At 33.8% G+C, this 25,043-nt stretch overlaps 1 protein-coding gene across 1 annotated transcript; it reads right to left on the bottom strand.

Moving 5' to 3' along the window:
* Window positions 1-16,106: 16,106 nt before the first annotated feature.
* On the bottom strand, window positions 16,107-24,839 carry LOC104237543 (uncharacterized). Its single transcript, XM_009791710.2, has 13 exons — window positions 24,701-24,839; window positions 24,511-24,572; window positions 23,380-23,448; window positions 22,451-22,526; window positions 22,259-22,329; window positions 21,602-21,703; window positions 19,865-19,954; window positions 19,533-19,607; window positions 19,251-19,283; window positions 18,995-19,072; window positions 17,865-17,906; window positions 16,824-16,936; window positions 16,107-16,531 (listed from the first exon to the last, which is right to left on the bottom strand). The coding sequence occupies exons 1-13, from the start codon at window positions 24,753-24,755 to the stop codon at window positions 16,510-16,512; spliced, it is 888 nt and encodes a 295-aa protein (XP_009790012.1). The 5' UTR covers window positions 24,756-24,839; the 3' UTR covers window positions 16,107-16,509.
* Window positions 24,840-25,043: the final 204 nt, after the last annotated feature.

Genomic DNA, 25,043 nt, shown 5'->3' with positions numbered 1-25,043 from the left:
TAGGGTTTGTCAGCTTTCCTTTTCGATGAAGAACTCTTATCTCTTGAGCTCTTGCCAAAGAAAGTCTAGAAGTTACGATTGACTCAGTGCTAATGCCACGAATAGGAAACCCGGATAAAAAGAAGGGTCAAATACATTCTAAAGAAAGAGTGAATAAAAATTGAAGGAAAGGAATAAAGTTTTTACAGTGAGTCTTAACCTTCCAACCAAACCTGTTTGAAAGGTATTTCCAAGATCTAACTTCCATCGGAGCAATGGTCAATAATTTCTATACCCAACCACGGAAATTGAGAATCTCTTCAACAGTTCCCATGGTTGCTGAAAAAAGAAAAGTGAAACAACCACGGGAAGTACAAATCCTTTCTAAAGGGGGGGGGGGGAAGAGAAGAAAGAAAGTTGTAAAGAAACCTTGCGTGCAAAATTTCCCTTTTCAGGGAATGGTATATTTTCTTCACCTACTAACCCTACCGTAGGAGCAGCAACAAATCTGGCATACCAGCCACGATCCTTATCATCCTCAGGGCTGACTAAAACCCACTTACTCCTTGCCACTAAAGTAAAAATCCCATGCCAGAATAACTTAGTGGAGTAGAGATGGATCAGATGAAAAAAGGTGAAAGGCAATTGAGCCAAATTGGCCAAATACCTTAAACATGCAACAACTCTCCATACAATAGGACCGATTTGTCCTAAACACACATTGAAGAAGAAGCAGAGTTCAATAATGACTGGATCAATAGGGGTTCTAAATCCCAAGGTAAAAGCGTACGTATACACAAAGGAAAAGCCAGCTTTGAAAGAAGTAACTTTGATTTGCAATAGGGATCAGAATTGGGAAATCGAAACTCCAATGGCAATCTCTAAGAATAATAGAGATCAAGCCTTTAGTAATATGTGAATGGAAAACATCATCACGATCATGAGAGGACATGGAGGAAACGTGGTTCATAATTGATTCTCTATCAGTATAAAAAGAAAGTTCAGAAGGGATAATCTCGTCTACTGTAGGTTCACGGATTGGCTCATTGGAATCCCTACTTCTGGCAGAAGACCTATGTGTCAGAGAAGCCCTGGTTCTAGAAGATAAAGGAGGAGTGAAACTAGGTAGAGAAGAAGAAGAACCTTTAATAGCAACCGACCCTAGACTACGCAGTCTTCCCCCTCTCCTGCTTCTAGTAAGAGCAAAGGGAAGTTCATCAATAATATGAACTTTTTGGGGATTAGGGTTCGAAGAAGACATAGTTGTACGAGGAAGTAGAGAATATTGAATATTCAAAGATGGAAAACTTTTCTGAGAAAGAAAAGACAAAGGATATATTTATACTCAGAAGAAACCGTCAAACAAAAAGGTAATGATGGGAACGTCATAATGAAAACTGTCACTTCGTGATTGATGTAAGACGTAAAAGAGCCTTAAAAGGCGCTGAAGGGTTGCAGAACCAATCAAAAGTCATCACGTGTCACATGCATTAAATGAAAGTGACATGCGAAGCGTCAGTTCTGGAGAAGGTATAATGACATATAGAATGGCGGCAAAAATTTCCGCTTTAATGAGATCCACTTCCCAGATATTCAATTGATGAATAAATGGCAAGTGGGGAGACTATTTGTATTGGGAAAAATCAAGTTAATATTTGAAATTAATTATGTGCTGACATGTCAAGACACGTGGATCAATGAAAGAATGACAGCTAGCAAAGAGTATTCAAAGAGACACGAGCCTTAATAGACACGGGCAAAGATTCGAGAAAACAAGAAGGAGCGGTTACTTAGATCTCTTGGTAATATGAAGAAACATCGGATGAATGAACCTAGATAGCAAAAAGTATAGATATGTGTTATCTGTAATTAATGAGCATCAATGATGGAAAACGTTATAGAATCTTCACGAAATAGTTACGATTGTCAATTATAACGTTACATTAATGTCATTAATTGCTCATAATGGCTCTATTATGAGAGGAAAGAAACGTAGTACTTAGAAATAGCTATAAAAGGAGAAAAATAATATTTGTAAAGGGACACAGGATATTATTGGAATACACTGATTTACTTTGCATTGCTTACTCTGCTACCTTTCAATTTAATTCTTCCTTTTCATTACTTAGTCATTTCTTTATTTGATTATCAGTAACCCCAGTTATTCTAAAATTAAGCTTTGACCGAAATTCTTATTTTCTGGTTAAACATATGAAGCCTAAGGGCTAACCCTATTTCGAGTTCGAGCAAGTCCTCACTCGATCATAAAAGCCCAAAGGCTATCTTAACCCGAGTTAGAGCAAACCCTCACTCGGGGACTATCCATAAATCCAATGGGCTAACTTTACTTCGAGTTCAAGCAAATCCTCACTCGGCTATAAAGCCTAAGAGCTATTTTCGTTTCGAGTTCGACCAAGTACTCACTTGACTACTAAGCCCAAAAGCTACCCGAGTTCGAGAAATTCTCACTCGGGGACTATCTTTCGAGCCAAAGGGCCACCTCATCTCAAGTTCGAGCATGTCCTCACTTGGTCATAAGGCTTAAGGGCTATTTTCATTTCAAGTTCGAGCATGCACTTACTCAATTATCGAGCCCAAGAGCTACCTTACCTCATCGACTGTTAAGCCTAAGAGCTACTCAAACTCAAGTTTGAATGGTCACTCGGGGACCATTGATCAGAAATGTTCGAGGGAAGAACTTATTGTCGGTCGTTACCATCTCAAAACTTTGTACATTTAAAAGGAATTTATGATAAGGCACTTTGACCCGCACAAAAGGGTAACATATTCAGAAGCCATGGAAGGAAAAAGGCTTTGTATAAACCTTTTTACATAAGCTATAGGTCACGATCAAGAGTTCCTCGCAAGGACCAATCAGTCTCAAAAGCAAAAAATTACTAAGAGCACGAAACCTAAGCAGCACGGTCCTTATCGGCAAAAGTGTCTTCGCCCTCAGAACCTTCCCCACCGCCGGACTCTCTAAAAGTTCACGAAGTTTTCCTCGGGAAAGGCCATATTCCAAGCTTTCATTTCCTCAGTCGCTTATGTCACGATAATGCTGTCGTGGCAAATCGGGGTAAAGATCAAGGACTTAATTCATTTCTTATCGTTATACTCTAAGAAATGCGGGGACTATCTGTATACGGTAGAAATCGGGGCTACCGTGGGCTCGAGGGTCACTTCAAGAGCGAGATCAAAATAGACCAGGAGCGAGCCCGATGGGAGGCTTCGAAGATCAAAGTATCCGATGAACATCGAGGCCAAACGTGACCGGTCTCGAGATAATGCCGTTATCAGTTTGTTACAAAAGGACAAAATTCATGCCACATCCCCAAGATCGTGGCGTAATCCCGAAATAGATTTGTACGAATTAGTACTAATCCGTACTAGGCGGTTAGACAACTGTCCCAATAAAATTCTTTACTGTAAATAGAAATGTACCTTATTTAGGGTTCTCCTATTATATAAAGGGGACTCACTCATTTGTAAACATCATCTAATCATTGGCAAAGAATATACTTTCTTACTTTTTTATTGTCCATCAGAATTGTCCCTGAGTTTTATTATTCTTGCTTTATTGTTCTTGGTTCATCTCGAGGTCCCTTTGGCTCGAGGTTGATACTGTCTAGCAACACTGGTTTGATTTACTTATTTCTTTCATTTACACGCTATACTTCTTGATTATTAATTAATATTGAATTAAATCACATATCTTTAAAACTACAAATCAAATTTAATTGTTACTCGTATTTTCGAGGTAAATAACTTATGATAAAGAATTTTTCCCTTGTGGAAAACTACTGAGTTTATTGTTGTTGTATGTACCACTTATGATAAAGAATATCATGTTAGTACATAGTTCCATAATTAAAGATTTTATTCAATTTCATTAAAAGATATATTTTTATATTTTCGAATACCCTTTTGCTAAAAGTTTGGACATAAATCTTCGCCAATTCAAACATTATATCGGTAGTAAGAGACTTGAATCTACAAAACAACCTGCAATTATAGAGTTCTTTCATAAATCTTGAAAGAATTAAATCTTCAAGTAGCTTTAAAATGTGTGCCTTAGAGTTAAATTTTTGTACATTTAGTAATGAATTTATTGATTATATATTAGATTTTTAAATATTTAATTAATAAAATACGCGTATCTTTTGAGATTTTAAATTTGAATAAATTTTTTACTTTTTATATGAAGGGGAGCCTTGACGTAACTGGTAAAGTTGTTGCCATGTGACCATGAGGTCACAAGTTCCAGTCGTGGAAACAATCTCTTACAAAAATGCAGGATAAGGCTGTGTAAAATAGACCTTTGTGGTCTGCTCCTTCTCCGGACCCTGCGCATAGCGGAAGCTTAGTCCACCGGGCCGCCCTTTTATATGTAAAGTTAAAAAAAGAAAAAAAGAAAAAAAAATAATTCTTGATATTTTTTGTTTATAATAGCCAAATAGTATTTAAACACCAAATGTTATTATATGCGTATAACAGTTATTTACTATAAAAATTAAAATACCGGAACAAACGAAGCTGTCATAAAGATGTTAGGTGACGGTAATTGGTTTATTCACACGTCTATTTTGTCTCTTAAGAAAAATGTCTAGGGGCAGTAGAATAGTAACCATTACTAGAATTCTAATTATTAACAAAATGTAAAAGTTCATTCACTAATAAGGTAAGACGTCGATCATAATTATCATGACTCAAATCCAAATAAGTTAGATACCAATTATATGATTTATTCAATATAAAGTTAATATTACAAACAAAAAAAAAGAAGATAATTGTGATAGCACTAGAATGTCTCTACATTTCCTGCTGAAATTTAAATCTCTAATAAAGAAAAGTAATAATAAAAGTGAATCAAATATAATACAAAAAGGTTAAAGTGGAGTATCATATATTTACTTTAACAAGAGCTATTAGGATTAAATTATTGAGATGGCTAATTATAGAAGAGAAATATATATTAAAAAAGGTACCACTTCAATAAGGTGCAATGTAACCAGAAAAGGTAAGAAAGCATTAGACTAAAAGCTGAAGTTAATATAATGTTTTAGAACAAATAATTGGTACATTTCGTACCCAAATTGAAATTGGTGGGTACTAGTAATTTATTTAAAAAATAAAATAAAAAGTACAATGGCTTATAAAAAAAATTCAGTCCTAATAATGTACAAAATGCCAAAAGGTTCTTCACTACTTTTTTTAATACAAAAAGGAATACTTTTATATCGGCTCTCTCATCTGCTAACTATCCAGGCAAAAGCTGCATTCTCGGAAGTTAGTTTCTTTGCCATCTTAGTGGAATTAGGCTGGAAAAAATTAAAGATTTGGCTCTCTTGTTTGATAACGGTTCGGGTCGATAGCTGAACTCTGGGCATTACTTCCACGGTTACTATCGACCCGAGCCTAAAAAAGAAAAATAATGGACTAAAAGCATTAGAGTAAAAGCTAAAATAAATAATTTTCTAAAGCAAATGATTGGTACGTTTCGTACCAAAATTGAAAAGGGGTTGGTACTAGGAATTTATTTTATTAAAAAATAAAAAAGTGCTACTATGACTTATAAAAGAATATTCACACCTAATAATGTACAAAATGCCAAAAGGTTCTTAACTGCTTTTCTGAATCCAAAAACTTCACTTCATATGCAATCAGACAAAATCTTATTTTATAGTATGTTGTATATATATATATTTTTTTTATTAAGAATTATGTAATGTATATTTTATTTCATCATATAATTTTTAAGGTAAATTGTTGATTTAGTGTAAACTTCCAATGCAAACATGTATTTTAGCTAACTCCCTTCATTACATTTTCGTTAACACATAGTTAATTTGATGGATTTTCTTTTTAAAAATAAAATCAAATTGGATCAATTCATTCTAATAAAATTTAATATCAAATATGCACCGTTTCTTACACGTATTAGCGATTTGATTTGAACACCATAAGTAGAGATCGTGATCTTTATAATTAACTACCACTGGTGTAGCATAGGGGTGTACAAAGAAAATCGACAAACCGCACCAATTCGAGTCAAACCGAGAAAAAAAATCCGACTATAGTTTGGTTTGATTTGGTTTGGTGTTGGAAAAAAGAAACCCGACCATAATTGGTCTGGTTTGGTTTTAACTAAAGAAAGTCAAACCGAAACCAAATCAACCCCACAGTACATATATAGAAATTTTAGATATATTTAATATATAAATATACTTATTTTGATGTCATTTATACATATTTCTTTAAAAAATTCATAATTTTATCTTTTAATGTATTATTTCAAGGTTGGACCTAGAACTTTTGAATATTCTAATAAGTTTTATAGTCATTAATATTAGTAAATTAAATAATACTAATAAAAGCCCAAACAAAAATTAAATCCATACTAATGCTAACAAAAGACATTCAATTCAATACTACGATCGAGAATGTATTGTATATCTATTTTTTGATTTGCAATAATTTAGATAAAAATGCATAACCTATTTTTATTTTTTTTTGTAGCGTTTAGTCATGTAATTAATACTCCCTTATTAGTCTATTTATTTTAGCATGACTTAATACTTTTAGATTATATTTATTTTTATTATGGCTTTTAATTAGCAATATTTATATTACATAATTTTATTGTCTTTATTGTTGAATATTTTAGGATAATGTCATGACACATCTCATATTTTGTATTATTTTCTTGAAAATACTTTATATAGTTGTATCTTACCAGGATTAAAGAAATATTTGAGCACAAATTATATGTTTTGTTCTACAAAGATTTTACCAGAAAAAATCCGAATAACCCGAAAAAACCGAGATTGAAAAACTCGAGTTTTATTGGCTTGGTTTGGTCTTTAAATTTAATAACCCGACACAATTGGTTTTGTTTGGTAATTGTAAAATCTGAACCAACCCGACTTATGTACACCCCTAGTGCAGCGGATGGGGCTGCTTTTCTCTTAACCAGAGGTCTCGAGTTTGAACCCTAGGTATGGAAAAATCCTTAGTAGCAAACGCCTCTCCCCCTCCCCCTCCCCCTCCCCCCCCCCCCCAATGAAGTCTTATGCGGCGCGAATCCGGATATAGTCGGGTTCTAATGCAGGTATCGAACACCGGGTAAGAAAAAAAACAGATCTTTACAATTAACTAGTCATGTGTATCACTATTCAAATTAAAGATTTTTTTTTTCTTAAATAAATTATTCATATTTCTCTTAATTGTTGCAAAACTGTCACATTTGCATTGGCTGATTCCTCAAGGAATCTTTACACGTTTAGCCATATCTCCACCATTAAGACACTACAGAATTAAAATCTATTTAACTATTCTATAATGCAGCCTTATCACAATACATGAATAATATACTACAACTAAAATCATATGATATCATATGGTTTAACCGTATGATATCTAAAGTTTACTGGTCAGTTTAATTTGAATTAGTATTCCTATATTCATTGGGGAAAATACTTTTTTAACCGAAAGGTTCTCTGTTTGTGTGACTCGAACTCGAAACGTTTGATTAAAAATGAAAAAAATTTAATTACCTTACCACACTCATTCATGGAAAACTGGTGAGTATATTATATTCAAAATGAACATATTTATATATTTTTGAGCTACTAAATTAAAATTCATTTTTGTGCATATAAATAACAAAGAGTTCAATGCAGTTGACTTCTGTTCAACCCATCTGGCACCATTTTCATCAAACAAAAATCATACACAATCACATATTTATTATAAATATATCTTTATACATACGTAGCTTATGCATTAGTTGAAAATTAATGTAACATGGTATAAGGTGGGATAAATTTACCATCAACCAACATAGTATAAATTTAGTCTCAACTTAATCCTATCTTATCCCATCAAATTTGGTATAATTTTATCCCACATCCTAAGTGAGATAAATTAGTCTAGAGATTATAATTTCAGGACTATAATTCCAGAATAATTTAACCCCACGTACCAAACGACACCTTACAATCTCACGTCCAAACTCATATACAAGCTTAGTTGGAATAATATACTGACATCTTGGGTCGAGCTAATAGGAATGAATAAATTTCTAATAGAGAGTGTTTTTCCCTAAAGCTTCCTACGCAACACAAATTCAAATTAATCGGACCAACAAATACCGAATAAAATGATAAAATTCATGTACTTTCCAACAATAAAACAAAAAAATAATTGATAGCCATAGCCCATAGGAAAGTAAGGGAGCAGATAGACAAATAACAGCAAAAAAAAAGATTTTTGTAGTGCTATTTATTGGGCAAATTTTCAAGTCCAAGGGACAAAATTAGCAGGAAAGTGGCTTCATAAAGTGAGCCATGCCTCATTTGCCCACAACATTGGTTTTTCCTTTCCCTTTATATTCTCATCATTTTGTCCTCTCCTTTTTCTTTCTTATTTTTAACTACATATACATGTATGGAATCACTCAGTTTCGTTCCGATTTATGTGATAGTATTTGATTAATCAGAATTTAAAAATTCTTTTAAATTTGTAATTTAAGATAAATCACAAATATTTGTATAGTTATAAATAATTTAATTAAAAATAAAATTAAAAATTTAAAGTTAAATTATTTTTAAATATAAAAAGGTTACTTTTCTTGAACAAACTAAAAAAGAGGAAAATCTAATTGGTTGGTTATATGAGCTTTCACCTTGCCGGTAAGAATTTGATTCTCCGCTTTATTATTTCCTTCCTTATTTTGTTGTCTCCTCCCCCTATGTATAATTAAGAAAAAAACTAAAAAGATAGTGTGCCAAATAAAATGAATTAAAGATAGTAATAATTTTTTGAATATTTTATTAGTTTATATCCAAAAATCTACTTCAAGCCTTAGTAATAACCGATGTTCAATTTCCTATGATGGTTTGATTAAATAAAAGAAACTAAAAGAATAATAGATAAATAGTCGAGTGAAAAAAAAAAGAATAAAATAGTTAGAGTCGTAAATATAGGCTTGGACCGTTGGGCTAGCCCAGTCCAGCCCAACCCAGCCCGTAATTTAGTAGGGTTGGGCTAAAGTATTTGGAGCCCATTTAAAAACAAGGCTTTTAAATCCGACCGGAGTAAGCCAGTGGCCCGTAAGGTTGGGCGGAACCGGCTTGTGGTCTTAATAAAAATATTTATTTAAAATATAAAAAGTATATGACATTGTAGCATCTAAATCAGTATTTAGCATTGGTGGGCGTGTTCTTACCAAGTATAGAAGTTGCATCCATCATGAAATGTCCAAAATCTTGTTACTACTCGAAATTGGTTCAACGGCTTTTCCCAAACTCAAACTGGTAATATTTTTGTATGTGAATTTGAATATCATTAGTTTTTAAAATTTAATTATTCTTAATATTTAACTAATTAATATTGCATATGAATTGTAGATGTAGATAAAAGTGAAGATAGTAAGACAACCTTGTCACAAGCGGATTCAAATGTGTTTGATGAAGATGATGTATTGGATATCTCATAAGCATCATGGACGTTCTCTTGAATAGTTTGTTTTGAGTTTGACTTTTAGCGAATGAAGTATAGTCTTGTCTTTTACTTTTTTAGTATTTATTGTGATATATTAGAAAAGTATAAAAAATTATTAACTTTTGCGAAATTTTTCCAATAAGATATTTTCAACTTTTAAATATTTATCTTTTTTTAGGTTAGTACTTAAAGAAAAAATATAAAATTAAATTTAAAAAAATTATGGGCCGGCTCATTAGGCCCACGACCTACATAGGGCTGGGGTTGACTAACAATTATAAGTCCCATCAAAATGGTGGGCTTAGCCCAAACCAATCAGTCAATTGTTAAAGCCCACGTAGGCTAATCTGGGCTAACTCGGCCCGACCTCATATTTAGAATTCTATAAATAGTATTACAACCATCAAAGGTTATGGTGAACAGATAACTATTTTTCCATTCTTAATTAGAAGTTTCAAATTCGAGTAGTGAATATTTTACCCTTTAAAATGGGACTTTCCGACGTGAAATTGAATTGGTCAAATTCCAAAATAAATACTAGACAAAATAAAATGCAGCAGACACGTAATTCCTCATCCCACTTACCATTTACCAAACATTATCACCTTTTACTTTATAGCCGCCTTTAGGAATATTTATTATACAACATATACAAAATCTTTTTTCACATTGACAAAATGAAATGCATGTGTTAAAATACAAATAAAGAGTACTAAAATAAAAAAAAATTGACCAAGTCAAGCAGATGAAATTCTAAAAGTCAGAAAATTAAGTTTGACTAACTTTTAAACCTTTGAATTCTCACCATTATTTACTATGTTAGGTAGTATAAATTAACGTAGTAGCTATCAACAATGATGTAGAGAATTCAACCCACAAAAAAAGACAACGATATAGAGAAAGGGTCTTTTTGAGGTGTATAATCACAAATTTACGCGTAATCTATTAATTCGACACTTGCTGATCCGACTAATTTAACTTTATATCGAGAAAATCTACTATAGAGAAAATCACTCTAGGGACTTGATTCCCAAAGATTGAATTTGAAATCTCTTGCTAAATGAAAAGGAAATTTTCATCCCGCCACATCTCTCTTTTTTATATTTCTTTTTCATCATATTTTTCGATAGTGCTGGAAAATTGCTATTGGGTCGGGTTCACCCATAAAGGGTGCTAATTAATCCGTAAATTCATAGCTAGTTCTCCTCCTAAAGAACTTAATTGTTATAATAATAAAAGAACGGTTAGGATTTTACATAATAAAAAATTCAATCTTTGCATCTATAGGATTAGTAGGTTATTAAAAAAGGGAGTTCATCCGCCTTGCGAGGATTCCCGACTACCAGTGACACAAGTCGTGGTTGCTGTAGATCCGCTTCCGCTAAGAAAAAACCCATAAATCTCCTAAACTAATATTACAAGTTAAATACATAAGATGGTAACTTTCAGGGATATTATTACTTTTAGCCTGCGCCAAAAAATATTTATATTTGGTAGCCGAAAAATGTATAAAATTTATATAATTTTTGTAAATAACATACTGATACAAAAAATATATTTTTTTGACTATTATTTTAAAAGCGGCTATATATCTACTATATATGACTTCCAAAGTAGTGGTCTATATATGCAGCTATAGCCCCCAAAAGCCTTGACTTTACTTGCGTTAAAATTCTTATTTATATCAAAACGTGGAAAGATAATATTATTTTTTATTTGTAACAAACCTCAACACATTTATTCAGTCAAAAAATTTACTTTCCTTATATTACCCTTTCGATATAACTAATGTTTTTTAATATTCGTTAGTACGTAGTACTTTTTGTATGTTATATTTACGGAAAATAGCCAAATATATCCCCGTACTATCAGAAAAAGTTTAAATGTACTCCTCGTTATATTTTGAGTTCATATATACCTTTATCGTTATACTATTGATCCAAATATACCCTTTTTCCGTTAAGTTTGTCAAAAGTGGACGTCCAATCCTACGTGGCACTGACATTTGATGAGGTGGATGTCACACGGCTTGCCACTTAAGCGCCCTAACCTATTTTACCCCTCCCTTCTATTTTTTTTTTCACCACTAAAATTTCCTTCCCCTTCGCCACTATTGCTACAATTACCGCTACCATGAAAACTATTGTATTTCAAATTTTAGTCTTTTATATATGGATTAGGAGCGCTGAGGTGGCAGGTCATGGGGCATCCACCTTATCAAATATCAGTGTCATATAGGATTGAATGTCCACCTTGGACAAATTTAACAAAAGAAGAGTATTTGAACCAATAATATTACGGCAGGGATATATTTAGACCCAAAATATAACTAAAGATATATTTAAACCTTTTCTCATAGTACAAAGATATATTTAGCCATTTACAGTATATTTTATAGATATAAAATAGCACATGAAATACAAAAAAATTTTGTGCGTACACACTTCAAACATCTTTTTTATAATTATATTTTATTATTTCTATTTTTCCCATTAGTTAGGCAGGTGGGATTTCGACGTTAATCCTTGAGTTCTTTCACTTATATTTGCACATAAAATTCTTTTACTTAATCATGATTAATTAGTAATATTATAATTTTATTAAATTACTTAACATAATATGTTGATATGATTTAGTATAAATATCGGTGGGTTAATTTTTTTACCAATTCGGAATTGCACCACTTATGACCCATTAAAAAAAAGGAAATGCTACGATTAAATAGTTAATGGATATATAAAACAAAAGCAAGTTATCAAGAACTTATCGACAAACTTAAGTAAGTTACGTTTATCTTTTTTACTTGTTATTTCTATGATGAATCATTGCTAAGAATAATTTTAGAATTTTATACTTATATTTTAAGTTAGCATTTTCAGATTTTTGTATATACTACACATGGCATTTAATTAATGGATCATTTCACGTATACAGTGGCGAAATCATGAATTTTCTTAAGGGTGTTCCAACTTGAAATAAGTAAAAAAAAAATTCAATAAGGAGTATTCAATATATATTATGTACCTCTAAAACCGAATATTTTACTTATATACACAATGTAATTTTCCAACAAAGGGTAGTCAATTGGCCACCCGGTCACGACCCGAAATTTCCACCGCCGGGACCGTGATAACACCTAATATTTCACTTGCTAGGCAAACCAATGTTAGAACAATTTATCCATTTTCAACCATTCAAATTAAATGATAAGAAAGAAACTGAAATAACTGTAATAATCCACAGTAAAAATGTGGAGGCCATAACAACTGAAATATCTAATACAACCCTGGATACGGTGTCACAAGTGCACGAGCTATTAGAATAATACAAATAAAGGTCTGAATAAAACATAAAATTATTTATTTTTTTAATCACTATACGTAAATTACACACTGATTATATATTATTATACATATATTATATTACTGCCGATTATTTTAAAAAAGAAAAATTAGATGGTTAGGTATGCGCCTGTCTAAGTTAATTCTTCTAATTATAATTCAAAGCCAATCATAAGTAATAAATGCATGAATATCTTAAAGCATTTAATCCTTAGAATTTGACTCAGTATTTTGGATAGTGATGTTCAACTAAAGCATCTTTTGGGCGGTGGAATCAGTCTAAATCAAGAAACTTATTATTGGCTTGTTAAGTCGTACTTTTCAAGTTTCTTTTCCCTTTTTAAGAAATATTTTTCACTTGACATGAGTTGAGCTTAAATAAAACGGTAATAATTCATATAATTATTTTAATTTAATTTGGGACTGAGCCCTGAGGTATGATAGTACTAGTAATTATTGTTGTTGAGTCTTTCACAAGTTTAAATTAGTTTTCTCTATGGTTTCCTTTTTTGGCATTTGAGATTTGAGAATAGAAATTGTACCAACCATTGGTTCAACTCTTTGGTCCGTGACGGAGTCAGAAATTCTACCTCTGACCTAAAGTGATTTTTGAGCTAGATTTACGGTTGCATTCGAAGCTACCCTTATGTCAAGAGATTTGGCAATTTTTATGCATATAATTTTTTTTATTTTGCCTTATTTTTACAGTATAATTTCTGATAAAAGATAGAGACCTCAGAAAAGAAATTGGAATCTTTCTTTTAGTAGTAGATTTTAAGAGCATTGCAAAAGATAGGAGTATTTCTTTCTCTATACTATTTAAGCCACATGAACACAATGCATAGTCATTTCTAGTTTCATTCACTTTTCCCCAAATCCAGAATTATAGTGGCGGATTTAGACTCGACACAGCGGGGTTGATAGAACTCACCAAGTCTATTTGATGAACTATATAGTATATATGCATGTGTAGAAAAAGTTGGCACATATATAATGAGCAGAACTCATCGACTCTAAATCCTAAATATGCTATTACTGATTTAACTCAATTCCAACGGTCATAGTTATTAGTGAACTGAGGGTCTACCGGAAATAATTTCTCTACCCCATAAAGGTAGGGGTAAGGTCCGCGTACATCACACTCTTCCGAGACTTTGCTTGTGGAATCACGCTGAGTATATTATTGTTATTGTTGTTATTACTGAACTACTTTGTGGAGTAATTCATGCCTCGAAATAAAATGGATTGACTTGTCTAAGTAATAGTTCCTATTTGTTCAACCAGGGGAGGGTTAATAGAATTTTGGGAAAAATTGCATTTGCTGTTTGGTCAAAAGCCCAAAGTAAAATGAATTTGACAGAATCAGCGTCTTTGGGCTTGGAATGGGTAGTTCAAGAATAAAACTATTGTTTTCAGGCTGGAAAATGAGCAATTGGATTAGGGCGAAGTGTACCAGTAGCCGGTTTTAACCATGTTATTTAAAATATATTTACAATTTATAATATATTTAAAGATAAACTAGTTCATCCAAACTTCATTACCAAGGATCCTGAATCTTTGTATCCTGAATTATTGAGCTGCTAATTTGAAATTTAATACTAAAGTGTCCTGAATTTTTGAAGTGCTAATTTAAAATTCAGGACATAAAATTTGAATTTCTGGACACAATTTTTGAACTTTAGGACACGATGTCCTGAAGTTTGAACTCTGAGGTTAAACTTCAGGACGTCGTGTCTTGAAGTTTGAACGAATTGGTTAATCTTTAAATACATTGTAAACTATGAATATATTTTAAACAACATGCTTAAAAATAGCTTCTTTTTATCCCCAGATTGTTGTTAATATTTGTTGCTTCCTTGTTTCGATTTTCTGTTTGCATTACTTAGTATTAACTTTGTATTTTCGCTTTGGTTGTCAAATTAGTTCGTTTGTTATTGCCCCTTCTCTTTTTCCTCCATGAGCCGAGGGTTTACCGCAAACAACCTCTCTGTCTTTTTAAAGACATGGGTAAGGTCTGTGTACACTCTACTCTCCTGGGACCCCCACTTGTGGGAGAATTACATTAGTTTTTTTTTGTTGTTGTTGTTATGCTTAAAAGTGGCTACCTGATATCATTTCCACATTGGATTACTCCCCACATATCCGCTCCTTTTTGTTTTACCCGCTCATATCCGATTCAATCCGCCCATTTGCTAACACTAACCGCTAATATCACGAACTTTTCGAACTCGGAACATAGAGCTAAAAACGAATTAATAAGTCACTTGAGAATGAAAATAAGAAGAAAAGGAAAGAAAAATAGCTTCTTCTTTTTTAAATGTGAGAAAATCCTTTACTTTTGGGGTTACTTGGATTTTAAGGACATAAGAGAGGAATAAATCATCATAGGCAACTGCGTCGCTCTTTCTTGAAGTCACCTCAAGTATTGTTTGGAGCAATACGTGATTTAGTTGATACATCAATTATCGTTTTTGCTTTAAATGTTGGAATCCTTTTTTAATTGCTTGACAATATTTTACTTAGATTATACTATGACTTATTTTTTCTCATTCGCGGTAACTCTCACTAATCTAAAAAAAATTCCAAAACTATTTACTCACTCCGATCCAATTTATATGCTATTATTATTTGACTATACATGAAATGTTAGAAGAAAATCATTTAAGATAGTGTGATTTAGAACAAGTCAGAGACACTTATAGCATGTTTGGTCAACCTTCTTTTTGGCCAAAAGTGTTTTTTTTTTTTTTTTTACCAAAAGCACTTTTGACCAAAAATTGAGGTGTTTGGCGAAACTTTTGGAAGAAAAAAAAGTGCTTTTGAGAAGAAGCAGAAAAAAAGTAGCTCCTCTCCAAAAGTACTTTTTTGAGAAGCACTTTTGAGAAAAATATACTTAGAGACAATTTTTTAAAGCTTGACCAAACACTAATTGCTGCTCAGAAGTGTTTTTCAAACTAATTAGTCAAACACAAACTGTTTCTCACCAAAAGTACTTTTGAGAAAAGCACTTTTGAAAAAAAACACTTTTCAAAATAAGCTGATTTTTACAACTTGGCCAAACGGTTAGTGTTAAGTCATGTCATTAAGGGTAAAATTAAAAACTTAAGATTCAGTTATTTATTAAAAAATTAAAAAAAAATGGCATTCTTTTTGGACAAACTAAAAGGTGTGCTACAAATTGAGACAAAGAAAGTACGTAGTATTTAATCAAACATTTTATTTTCAACCTTAGGGCAAGTCGATGAGTCCATAAAAGGAGGAAAAAAATATGCATCAACGGCACACTAAGGAGAAGCAACAATCATATAAAAGGATGAGTCCAACAAAAACAACAACAAAAAATCCAGTGAATTCCCACAAGTGGCGCTTCAACGCAAGAAATAGCGTAAAAAGAAAGATACATGACGAGGTATGCATATCAAACTAAGATAAAAATCTCTGTAACGTACAAAAATAACTAAAGAATATAGAACCCTGTTGTGAAGAAACAACAGTTAAGATCTCCAAACAATTAGATAGTGAAATATGAACAATGTAATATTGTTGTACTCTACCACATAGCAGCATGTACTTATCTCAGCATGTACAAATCTTCAGATTTGAATACATTCATTGAGTATACCGGTGAAAACCAGCTATGGTCAACTCTTGTATAATATAACCCAAAAACAATCCAAATGACCGCCATTCAGCACCTGATAGAGGCCGTCCTGTTAAATCCATGAACGAAAAGATGATCAGAAAAAATGAAGGTTATTGCGGGGTAGAGGATATATAAGCATCTTCACCTATATAGGTAACTCCCCACCCACCCCTCCAAAAGAATAAGAAATAGAGAGTGAATGTCCCCATATGCAGGGCAGATTTTGTGAAGAGCAAAAGGGAAGTGCGAAAAAAGGATATTAAAATTGCAGCTACACCATCAACTCAAGGAAACAAGAGAATGGTGGGGATGGGGCGTTAAACTTACGAAGAAAGAATTCTGAAACTGAAAATAAATACCTCAATAGGGGCCTAGGTGGCTCTAATAACTTATCAGTACCATCTTGAGCAATTTCTGTAATATATATGCTGTTCATTGCTTGCGGTGAGGAGTCAGCAAGTTCTTTAAGGCCCTATAACAAGATTATGTGAAGTCAAATGCAAGTGCATTATAAAAGGTTACTGATTTTTGCCGAAACCATATGAAGTGAGAAGAAATATAAACCACAGAATGCTAATAGGTGATGGACAATGGGCAGTAACATGACATATAAACCATGCACGTGGAAATCAATCCTTTTCAATCTGAAATCATAAAAGGTTCAACCATATCCACACTGCTTCAAATTTGCAAAACTTGTTATTTCTACTCGCAAAAATGATGAAAGGCACATAGAATGCAAACAACAACAACAACCCAGTATAATCCCACTTAGTGGGGTCTGGGGAGGGTAGTGTGTAAGCAGACCTTACCCCTACCCTAGGGTAGAGAGACTGTTTCCAAATAGACCCCCGGCATCCTTCCCTCCAAGAACTTCCCACCTTGCTCTTGGGGAGACTCGAACTCACAACCTCTCGGTTGGAAGTGGGGGTTGCTTACCATCAGAGCAACCCCTCTTGTCTAGGGTAGAGAGACTGTTTTATTACAGGCACATAGAATGCATCTGTAATAAAACACTATGTTTGTAGAGAACTTAATAGCCTTGTGCTGAAGAGTCTATTCCAATTAGAGGAATGTTTTTGGTTTCACATATATCCAAGAAATCAACATGTGTACCAGCATCCAGGAATAGTCCATGCATTTGATGGAATAGGAAATGAATATCTTTCATTAATTGTTATGAAAGTTTTGATAAATTTTAAACAAGTTTTCTGTTCCGTTTTCCATTTGTAAGGAACGTGCCTTGATAGATTCATTCCTCCGAATAAGAGACGAATACCATTTACATTCATGAAAATTGAAATATAAACGCACAATCACAGCAACTGCATGAAAATGGCAAATACCAAGAAAAGATACTTGGAAAAATACATCTAGTAAATCCAAGTTAGCGAAAGTACCATTAGACTAGGAATAGAGTTGCCCACGGTTTTAAGTTGTTCCTGCAGCAGGAAATTAAGATTAGAAAAGTTATTGATAACCAACATCTAATAATGCTAAACAATCAAAGTGCCATATCACTTAAAAAGGACAAGGTATGCTCATAGGTATAAAATACCTAGGAATTGAAACACCAAGAAAACTTTACAATTCCAAACTCTCAGGGGTAAGACATAACCCACCTCCCCACCCCCCACCCCCCAAAAAAAAAAAAAAACCATCTGGGGAACTAACACTTTCTTCATTTCCTTGTAGAGTTAATAAAAATATCACTATAGAAGTAAATAGTAAAAGTAAAGAACTAAGTTGTTAGCTTCATCAAATGATGAATGAAGAGGGTCTCTACACACAAGCACTGGTTAAATAATAAACAAAAAAAGTCAAAGTATCAGCCACTACAGGATGTTCACAATTGGATTATGGAGTTGCATTATCTCGTTCACTCACCGCAGCAAAAAGAAATAATTGCTGAATCTTCAACTAGAGATCCTACTTTCAATAATTACTTGCAATTTCCATTTTAAAAGAAGCTTCCAGATCAACCAAAGATATTTCCTTTTTTAAATGTCTATACATAAAAAACAATACTATTTCCACTATCTTTTGTTCTTTGCTCTCCCAATGATTTCGCATAAAACATCTCATATATAATCTCAATGCTGATTCAACTTTCGCGAAGCGATAAATAGTTTTTGGTCTATATAACGCAAAATTTTCCATCTATCCCACCTTCACTCCAGGACCAAAATCAGAATTATAACGACAAACATCCAATTCTGTGGTTCTTTAGATAACTGTATTAATTTCCAAAGAGCATTTCTCTGCACTTTTAATACAAAAAACTTCAAGCAAATCCTATCATTTTCGGAGAATAAGTTTCCAGTCAACAACCAGCTTTGTCTAAATCTGCTTTGCTTTAAGAATAAGGATCCTTAATCCTATTCTGCTTCACTAGACATACCCACACTACTCCATTCTATCCAACGCAGGGAGTGAAATAGAAGCATAAGAAGTCAAATCTGTTAAAGCATAAAGCTGAGGAAGCATCATTTTAGTGGAAAAAGTTATTCTCATCAAGAATTCTACGAACCTGCAGTGTTTCAGGCATCTTCACCCTTTTCCCGCTGATAAAATCGCACAGGTACATGACACCAGCATTTGTAAGGTCCTGTTATCAACAGTAAGTGCAGTTCTTAGTACTAAATATCTATTATGACACCTTGGAGGCATTCATTACAAGCTCCAGAAACCATATTTCAAACCTTGTTTCTTTTCCATTTTCTGGGCTAATTATAATAAAACAGAGCTAGTAGCCTAAAAGCTGAAATGGAGACTTTTTTTCTTACCTGCTTGCCTTCCAAGGATAGTAGCTTGCCATCCTACAATTCCAGATAGATTTGAGATAAAAGGTTCAGTGGATATAACATTAGGTGACAGATATTATTTATGTAATACACACGTAAATATATGTTAATATAGACGCGCAGAGTGACCAAGTGGCCGGAACAGACAGTGACTTTTCCACTGTCTCTGCTCCCATGTGAAAGGCTTGTACTCCGCATAAATTTCAAAATAAAACAAACAAAAAAAAGCCTTGCAATCACACTATGCCAGAAAGCAGAACTCACCAGACCATAAACCAACCCTTTTAATTCATCCAAATCACAATCAATCTTGGATAGATCACCACGCACACCATTAACCTGTTCCAGAACAAGGAAAACCCAATCATACCAACACTCCATACGTTTCATTATAGCAGCAGATTTGTGATTTTAACTTTGAAAAAGGCAAACTAGCAATATGATTCTCTTATTGTCATCTACAATGGAATACAAGAACTTGACATTTCCACTATAGGAGAAACATATAAATAAAATAACGGAGTGCGGGCAATGAAATCAGATGACAAGTCTCATAAACAACTAAAGACAACAATTGAAGTGGAGTAGATTTGCACCTCATTCCTTAATAGTTTTGATATCTCCATTTGCTCATCCAATTTCCCATCCACGTTCTCAATTCGCTGTGTCAAATGCTTCTTTGTGGCCTGATCAAAGGACAAAACAGAACAATATGAAATGATTGAATTATCAATACATTATACATAAGTACAAACACACATCTATAACATTTAGAAACAACTCTGAATGCATATACAATTTATGCATTTGAAATATCAAATATGTCAAAGTTGTAGCACGGAAGAAGCTATGTAATTTCTGACATACATTTATCAAAAGTAAATCTCTATATGTTTCACAGGATGCAGAAAAGTAGCAGGAATATGAGGCTTCCCTCAATGTTAGCCCCCTCTTTCTTGTTAATAAAATCGTCGCCCGGCTCTTAGAAACAAGTCAAGAATAAAAGAGATACATCATCCGTACATTCAAACGCACATCACCCTTGAAGAGGACCATAGACTTGATGATCCAAGTCAGCTTAAGAAACTTACAACTGTGGATAGATTAGTTGGAATAATCTTCACATTGACCGTATTAATATTTCAATCCCCACTTCGTAGCCTTGAACTTACTGTTTCCTGCAGACAGCTGCTGCATATTCTCTCTCTCAACAAATTCCAACTAATCAGAATAAGCTACAATGACAGCATCTGTAAGCAAGAACTTTGCACTGCAAGTGTGTCCATACTAAGCTACACAATAACAATAACAAACCCAGTGTATTCCCAGTGTGAAACTAAGCTAATTTGTCCATAATTTATATTATCAATTGAAGCTCAACCATGGCAGCTGAAATTAATCACTCCCTGGAGATTCAAAAATCTTGCAGAAAAGGGGGTTCCTCGAAGAAGGGACAAGTGGCACATATTGCCATGACGCACAGAAGCAGCAACTAACAAACAATGCATGTGCAAGCCCGGATAGGCCAGTCCAATAATCTCCAATATAACTTTGGGTACTCTACCTACAGTCTGATTTAAATGCCAAAGAATTGACAGGGTAAGTTTCAGTAATTAGAAGGTCAAACATTTATGCAGAGATATAGGACACATCAATCCAGGTAGGTTCCAAGTTCTAGTTCGCGCTTAAGCCCCGAAGTGACGCGCAAAACATGTTGAGAGTTTCGCCTCGCTTAGCGGCCGCTTCAACATCGTCATCAATGCTCCAAGGCATACTTTTCCTTGCTAAAGAGCGTATCCTAAAGCGGCAACACTAAACAATTGATATATCAATTTATCATAAAAAAATTCCAATTCCTTTGTCTATATATTTGTTATTCATGCTTATACTTATTAGTCTTAGACTACACACCCATATTTGTATTTTCTTCATATGTGCCTTTATTTATTAAAGCCCACTCTTTATTTGCGCTTTGCGCTTAGAACCCCAATTGACCTTAGAGCTTTTTTGCGCTTTTGCGCCTTTGATAACACGGGGGCTTGCTCCACTTCCTCTCCCTCCTCTCCACCTCCTCCGCCCGAAGTCATTTAACATCATAAAAGTAAATTCAGAAAAACACAACCACACCAATTGAATTTGGGAAAGAGGGTTTCTGGCCAACATCAAGAGTCCTGGGGAAGTAAGGGTTTCGGTAAAGCAGTAACAGTATGCTATTCACACATATATAGCATCTATCAAGCTCATGTTATAACTTGAATACATGGAAAGGCTTGTATCTGCCAAGATTAAAAGAACTCATGAATAAACCATAGGCATATAAGGAAGATACTCACAGCAAGAGCATCAGAGACATGCTCCAGATGTTTTGTCAGATTTGAAACAGCAGTTGCCATATTCTTTTTTGTTACATACATAAGGTCCGAGAATGACAGACCCTGCAAGTATTACAAGCGAAAGAGGTGAAGAAAATGGAATAAAATTAGAGACGGTGAGAGAAGGCAAGCATTTCATGAAATATTAAAAATTAGGCAGAAATTTGGTGTCTCCCGCTTACGTCTCTTATCTTTTATTCACTTACTTCTTTGTAGAAGGTTTGTTATCTAAGATAAACCTAACTCCAGCTAACTAAATACATACAAAAACATGCATATTACTCCCTATGCCCCAACTTACTTCAAGCATATTTAAAATCTAATCCAATTTTTTTGAACCCTTCATGCTTTTGAGAAAAGAAACTTGAACCCTAGACTTAATGAACTGGTACCAAAAAGAATCAAAAGAAATACCCGGATATTGATGGTTTACATTCTTGCTGAATCTTTCACTTTTTTATCAAGTAAAGAACACTGAATCTTTCATTTAATTAAGTCTACAAATATCTTGTATTTCAATGTGATATTATTTAAACCTTCATGTAGTAATCATCACGTTAGTGACAATCCCCTTTGAGATGGAAAATTAATAAATAAACAATATAAGGTTTATTTCACCTTCCACCACATGTATCCATAACCTAAGGCACCCACTGCAGCAGCTGGCACTATCAGAGATGTCCAGTCACCTGCCAGGGTAAATGAGAATTAGGGAACATCATCTAATATAAAGCAAACTTCTTCCATGTCAAAGGCAAGATAGACAAAATCTAGCATGAGAAGGCATCAGTTAAAGGATAGTAGAGATACCGCTAGAACTTCCATTTAGAACAGTAATTGGTCGTGCCGAAGCCAACTGTCGAACCTCCAGTGCCAACCTACGAACCTGTCAAAGCAACAAAAAAATCAATTAGATTCCAGTTGTACCATGTAGCAAATCACAAGCCCATATATAGTTGGTCTATACACAATAGTAGGACTACAGGTGATAACTTTTTTCTTTTGACAAGTGGACTAGGGAAACAACTTCGTAAGCTATTTTTGGTAAAGAAGATTCGCTGTGGATTTCAAATCTTGCCTATACATTGACCGAAAAGATCCCATAGCAGAGGTAGCTGGGACAATGACATGCAGACAATCATCGTCCTGCCCCTCACCACTAGCTTATTGTTTCTTGACCCATGAACAAGGGATCTTAAACACTGGTATTTCTTTTCAGCAGATTTTACATAAATTTATGGCAAATTTATCTGTACATTCATCCTTAACACCATAACAAATTACAAAACCACATCTCATGCCTAAGCAACAATGTCTAGATACTGTGGGCGCCATCCACCTCCCAGAGGGAGAGGCAAAGACCCAAATTAGACAGAAAATTTTGTCGACCCCTCCCCAAAGATGATAAGCAAAGGCAATTCCAAAATCAATTCAGATATCACTTGTAAAACTACACTTAAACAAGATGAGAGGCAAAAGCACAGAATATAACCAAATTATTGCCAATTACGGAAGTTCTCATAGAAACTACATTGCAAAGTGATCTTGTCATTCAACTAAAAGAAAATTGAAATATAGAAATGAAAATGTATTCTCTGATGGTTGATTCTACATTGATAAAACAGATCACAGCTTGGATTGATCATCTAAAAAGCATATTACTACTTACTTAGGAGTAGTACATTAACAATCTTGACAAGACCAAGCCTTCATAATTTAAGCTAATATTATCTGGGTACCTGTGCAGCAATGACATCCGATTCTCCACCATCTGATTCCCCTGATTTTTCATAACTTTTGACCAAATTCTGCCAGAAATTTTTTAACATGAAACACTTAAGCTCAACGCACGCGGAAAAAAAAACTAAGAAAAGGTTTTTAAATTGACAAATAGATCCAGCCTTGTTACAATTTGTCACAGGACTCCTCAGACATTTATTCAAATAACACCATAATATGCAAACCAACCTTCAAAACCTATTCCACCATTGCAGTTTTAGTTAATAAAGTAGCTCATAATCAGTAGTTGACTGTGGCACTGCTAACTTTCAAAGGCATATTATAGCTTCATCTAGTTTTGTTTTCACTCTCATTGATATCATCTACTTCGAGATGGGAATTAATGGAACATAAATTAAACCACTATGTGGTTGAAGTATTTTACCTATCAGCATTAGTGATCCCAATAAGAAACCTAGTCAATCGTTGCATTATTGTTCACAAAAAAGATCATACTCACTAGTTGACTAAGGCACCTCTATCTTTCACATGCATACTAAATAACTTGCCTTGGTTTTCACTCTTATTCAGCTGTCTATTTAGAAATTGGTATTACTAGAATATAAATTGAGCCATTACGCGATTAAAGCACTATACCACATGCAAATAGTTGATTTCAATTTAAATTACCCAGTCCAAGCTCATTGAACACACAACACTCACCAGAGGCGGAGCCAGGATTTCAAACTTATAGATTCGGGATTCTAGTACTTCTATATTACTGGGTTCTAAATTAATAATTTATACACACAACAACAACGGCAACAACAAACTAAGTGAAATCCCACAAGTGGGGTCTAGGGAGGGTAGTGTGTATGCAGACCGATCCTCGGCACAGTAAAAGCAAAGTCACAGCATTGTTGAAAAGAAATAAAATGATGGATACAATTCCAATGAATTTATACATAATTCAATGAATTTCTTAAGACAAGGTTTGGACCAAAGCTACAGAGATCAGCGAAACCCGTAGCCGAAGGGCTAGCTCTGCCCCTGCACACACACATGCAAGCGCGCGCTCGCACACAAAACAATATATAAATGTACAATCTCTATAACAGAATTTAAATAACACAAAGCAAATCGGAACTAACCTGAAGCTCGCCTATCACATCAGATAATTTACCGTTTTTGAAAAGCAAAGTACCTGTATACCCTAATATGCACACAACACACATATATTATCAGATCACATAACTAAAATCAATCACAAACAAAATTAGCAAAAATCTCAACAAAAAAAATAGAACATAATAGTCGAAGAACAAGTGTGTGTGTGTGTACCTGCTCCGACGATAAATACGATCTTAGTTAAGCCTACTCCAGCTTGCATAGCCATGGCCGGCGTTAGTCCGGTGATCAACAAATCCTAGGTCTTTTTATGACTCTCCGGCAAGTGATTTCGGAGTTAAAAAATGTAAGAAGTGTGAGACAGGAGCTATATCTGGTATTTATATGCCTATATTACCCTTTCGCGACTTGTGTTAATTCGGCCACGTCAACCGTGTGGCACGTTAATGTTTTTTTTTTTTTTGAATTAATTGCACGTTAATGTTTTACTTCTTCCCTTTTTCATCTCGTTCTTTTTTTGGAGATTTTAGTTTTTTAAAGATTTAATTTTTGAGTT

The sequence above is a fragment of the Nicotiana sylvestris genome, chromosome 12 (genome assembly GCF_000393655.2).
Source record: "Nicotiana sylvestris chromosome 12, ASM39365v2, whole genome shotgun sequence".
In the NCBI taxonomy this organism is placed as follows: domain Eukaryota; kingdom Viridiplantae; phylum Streptophyta; class Magnoliopsida; order Solanales; family Solanaceae; genus Nicotiana; species Nicotiana sylvestris.
This window is presented reverse-complemented; position numbering and strand designations above follow the sequence as displayed.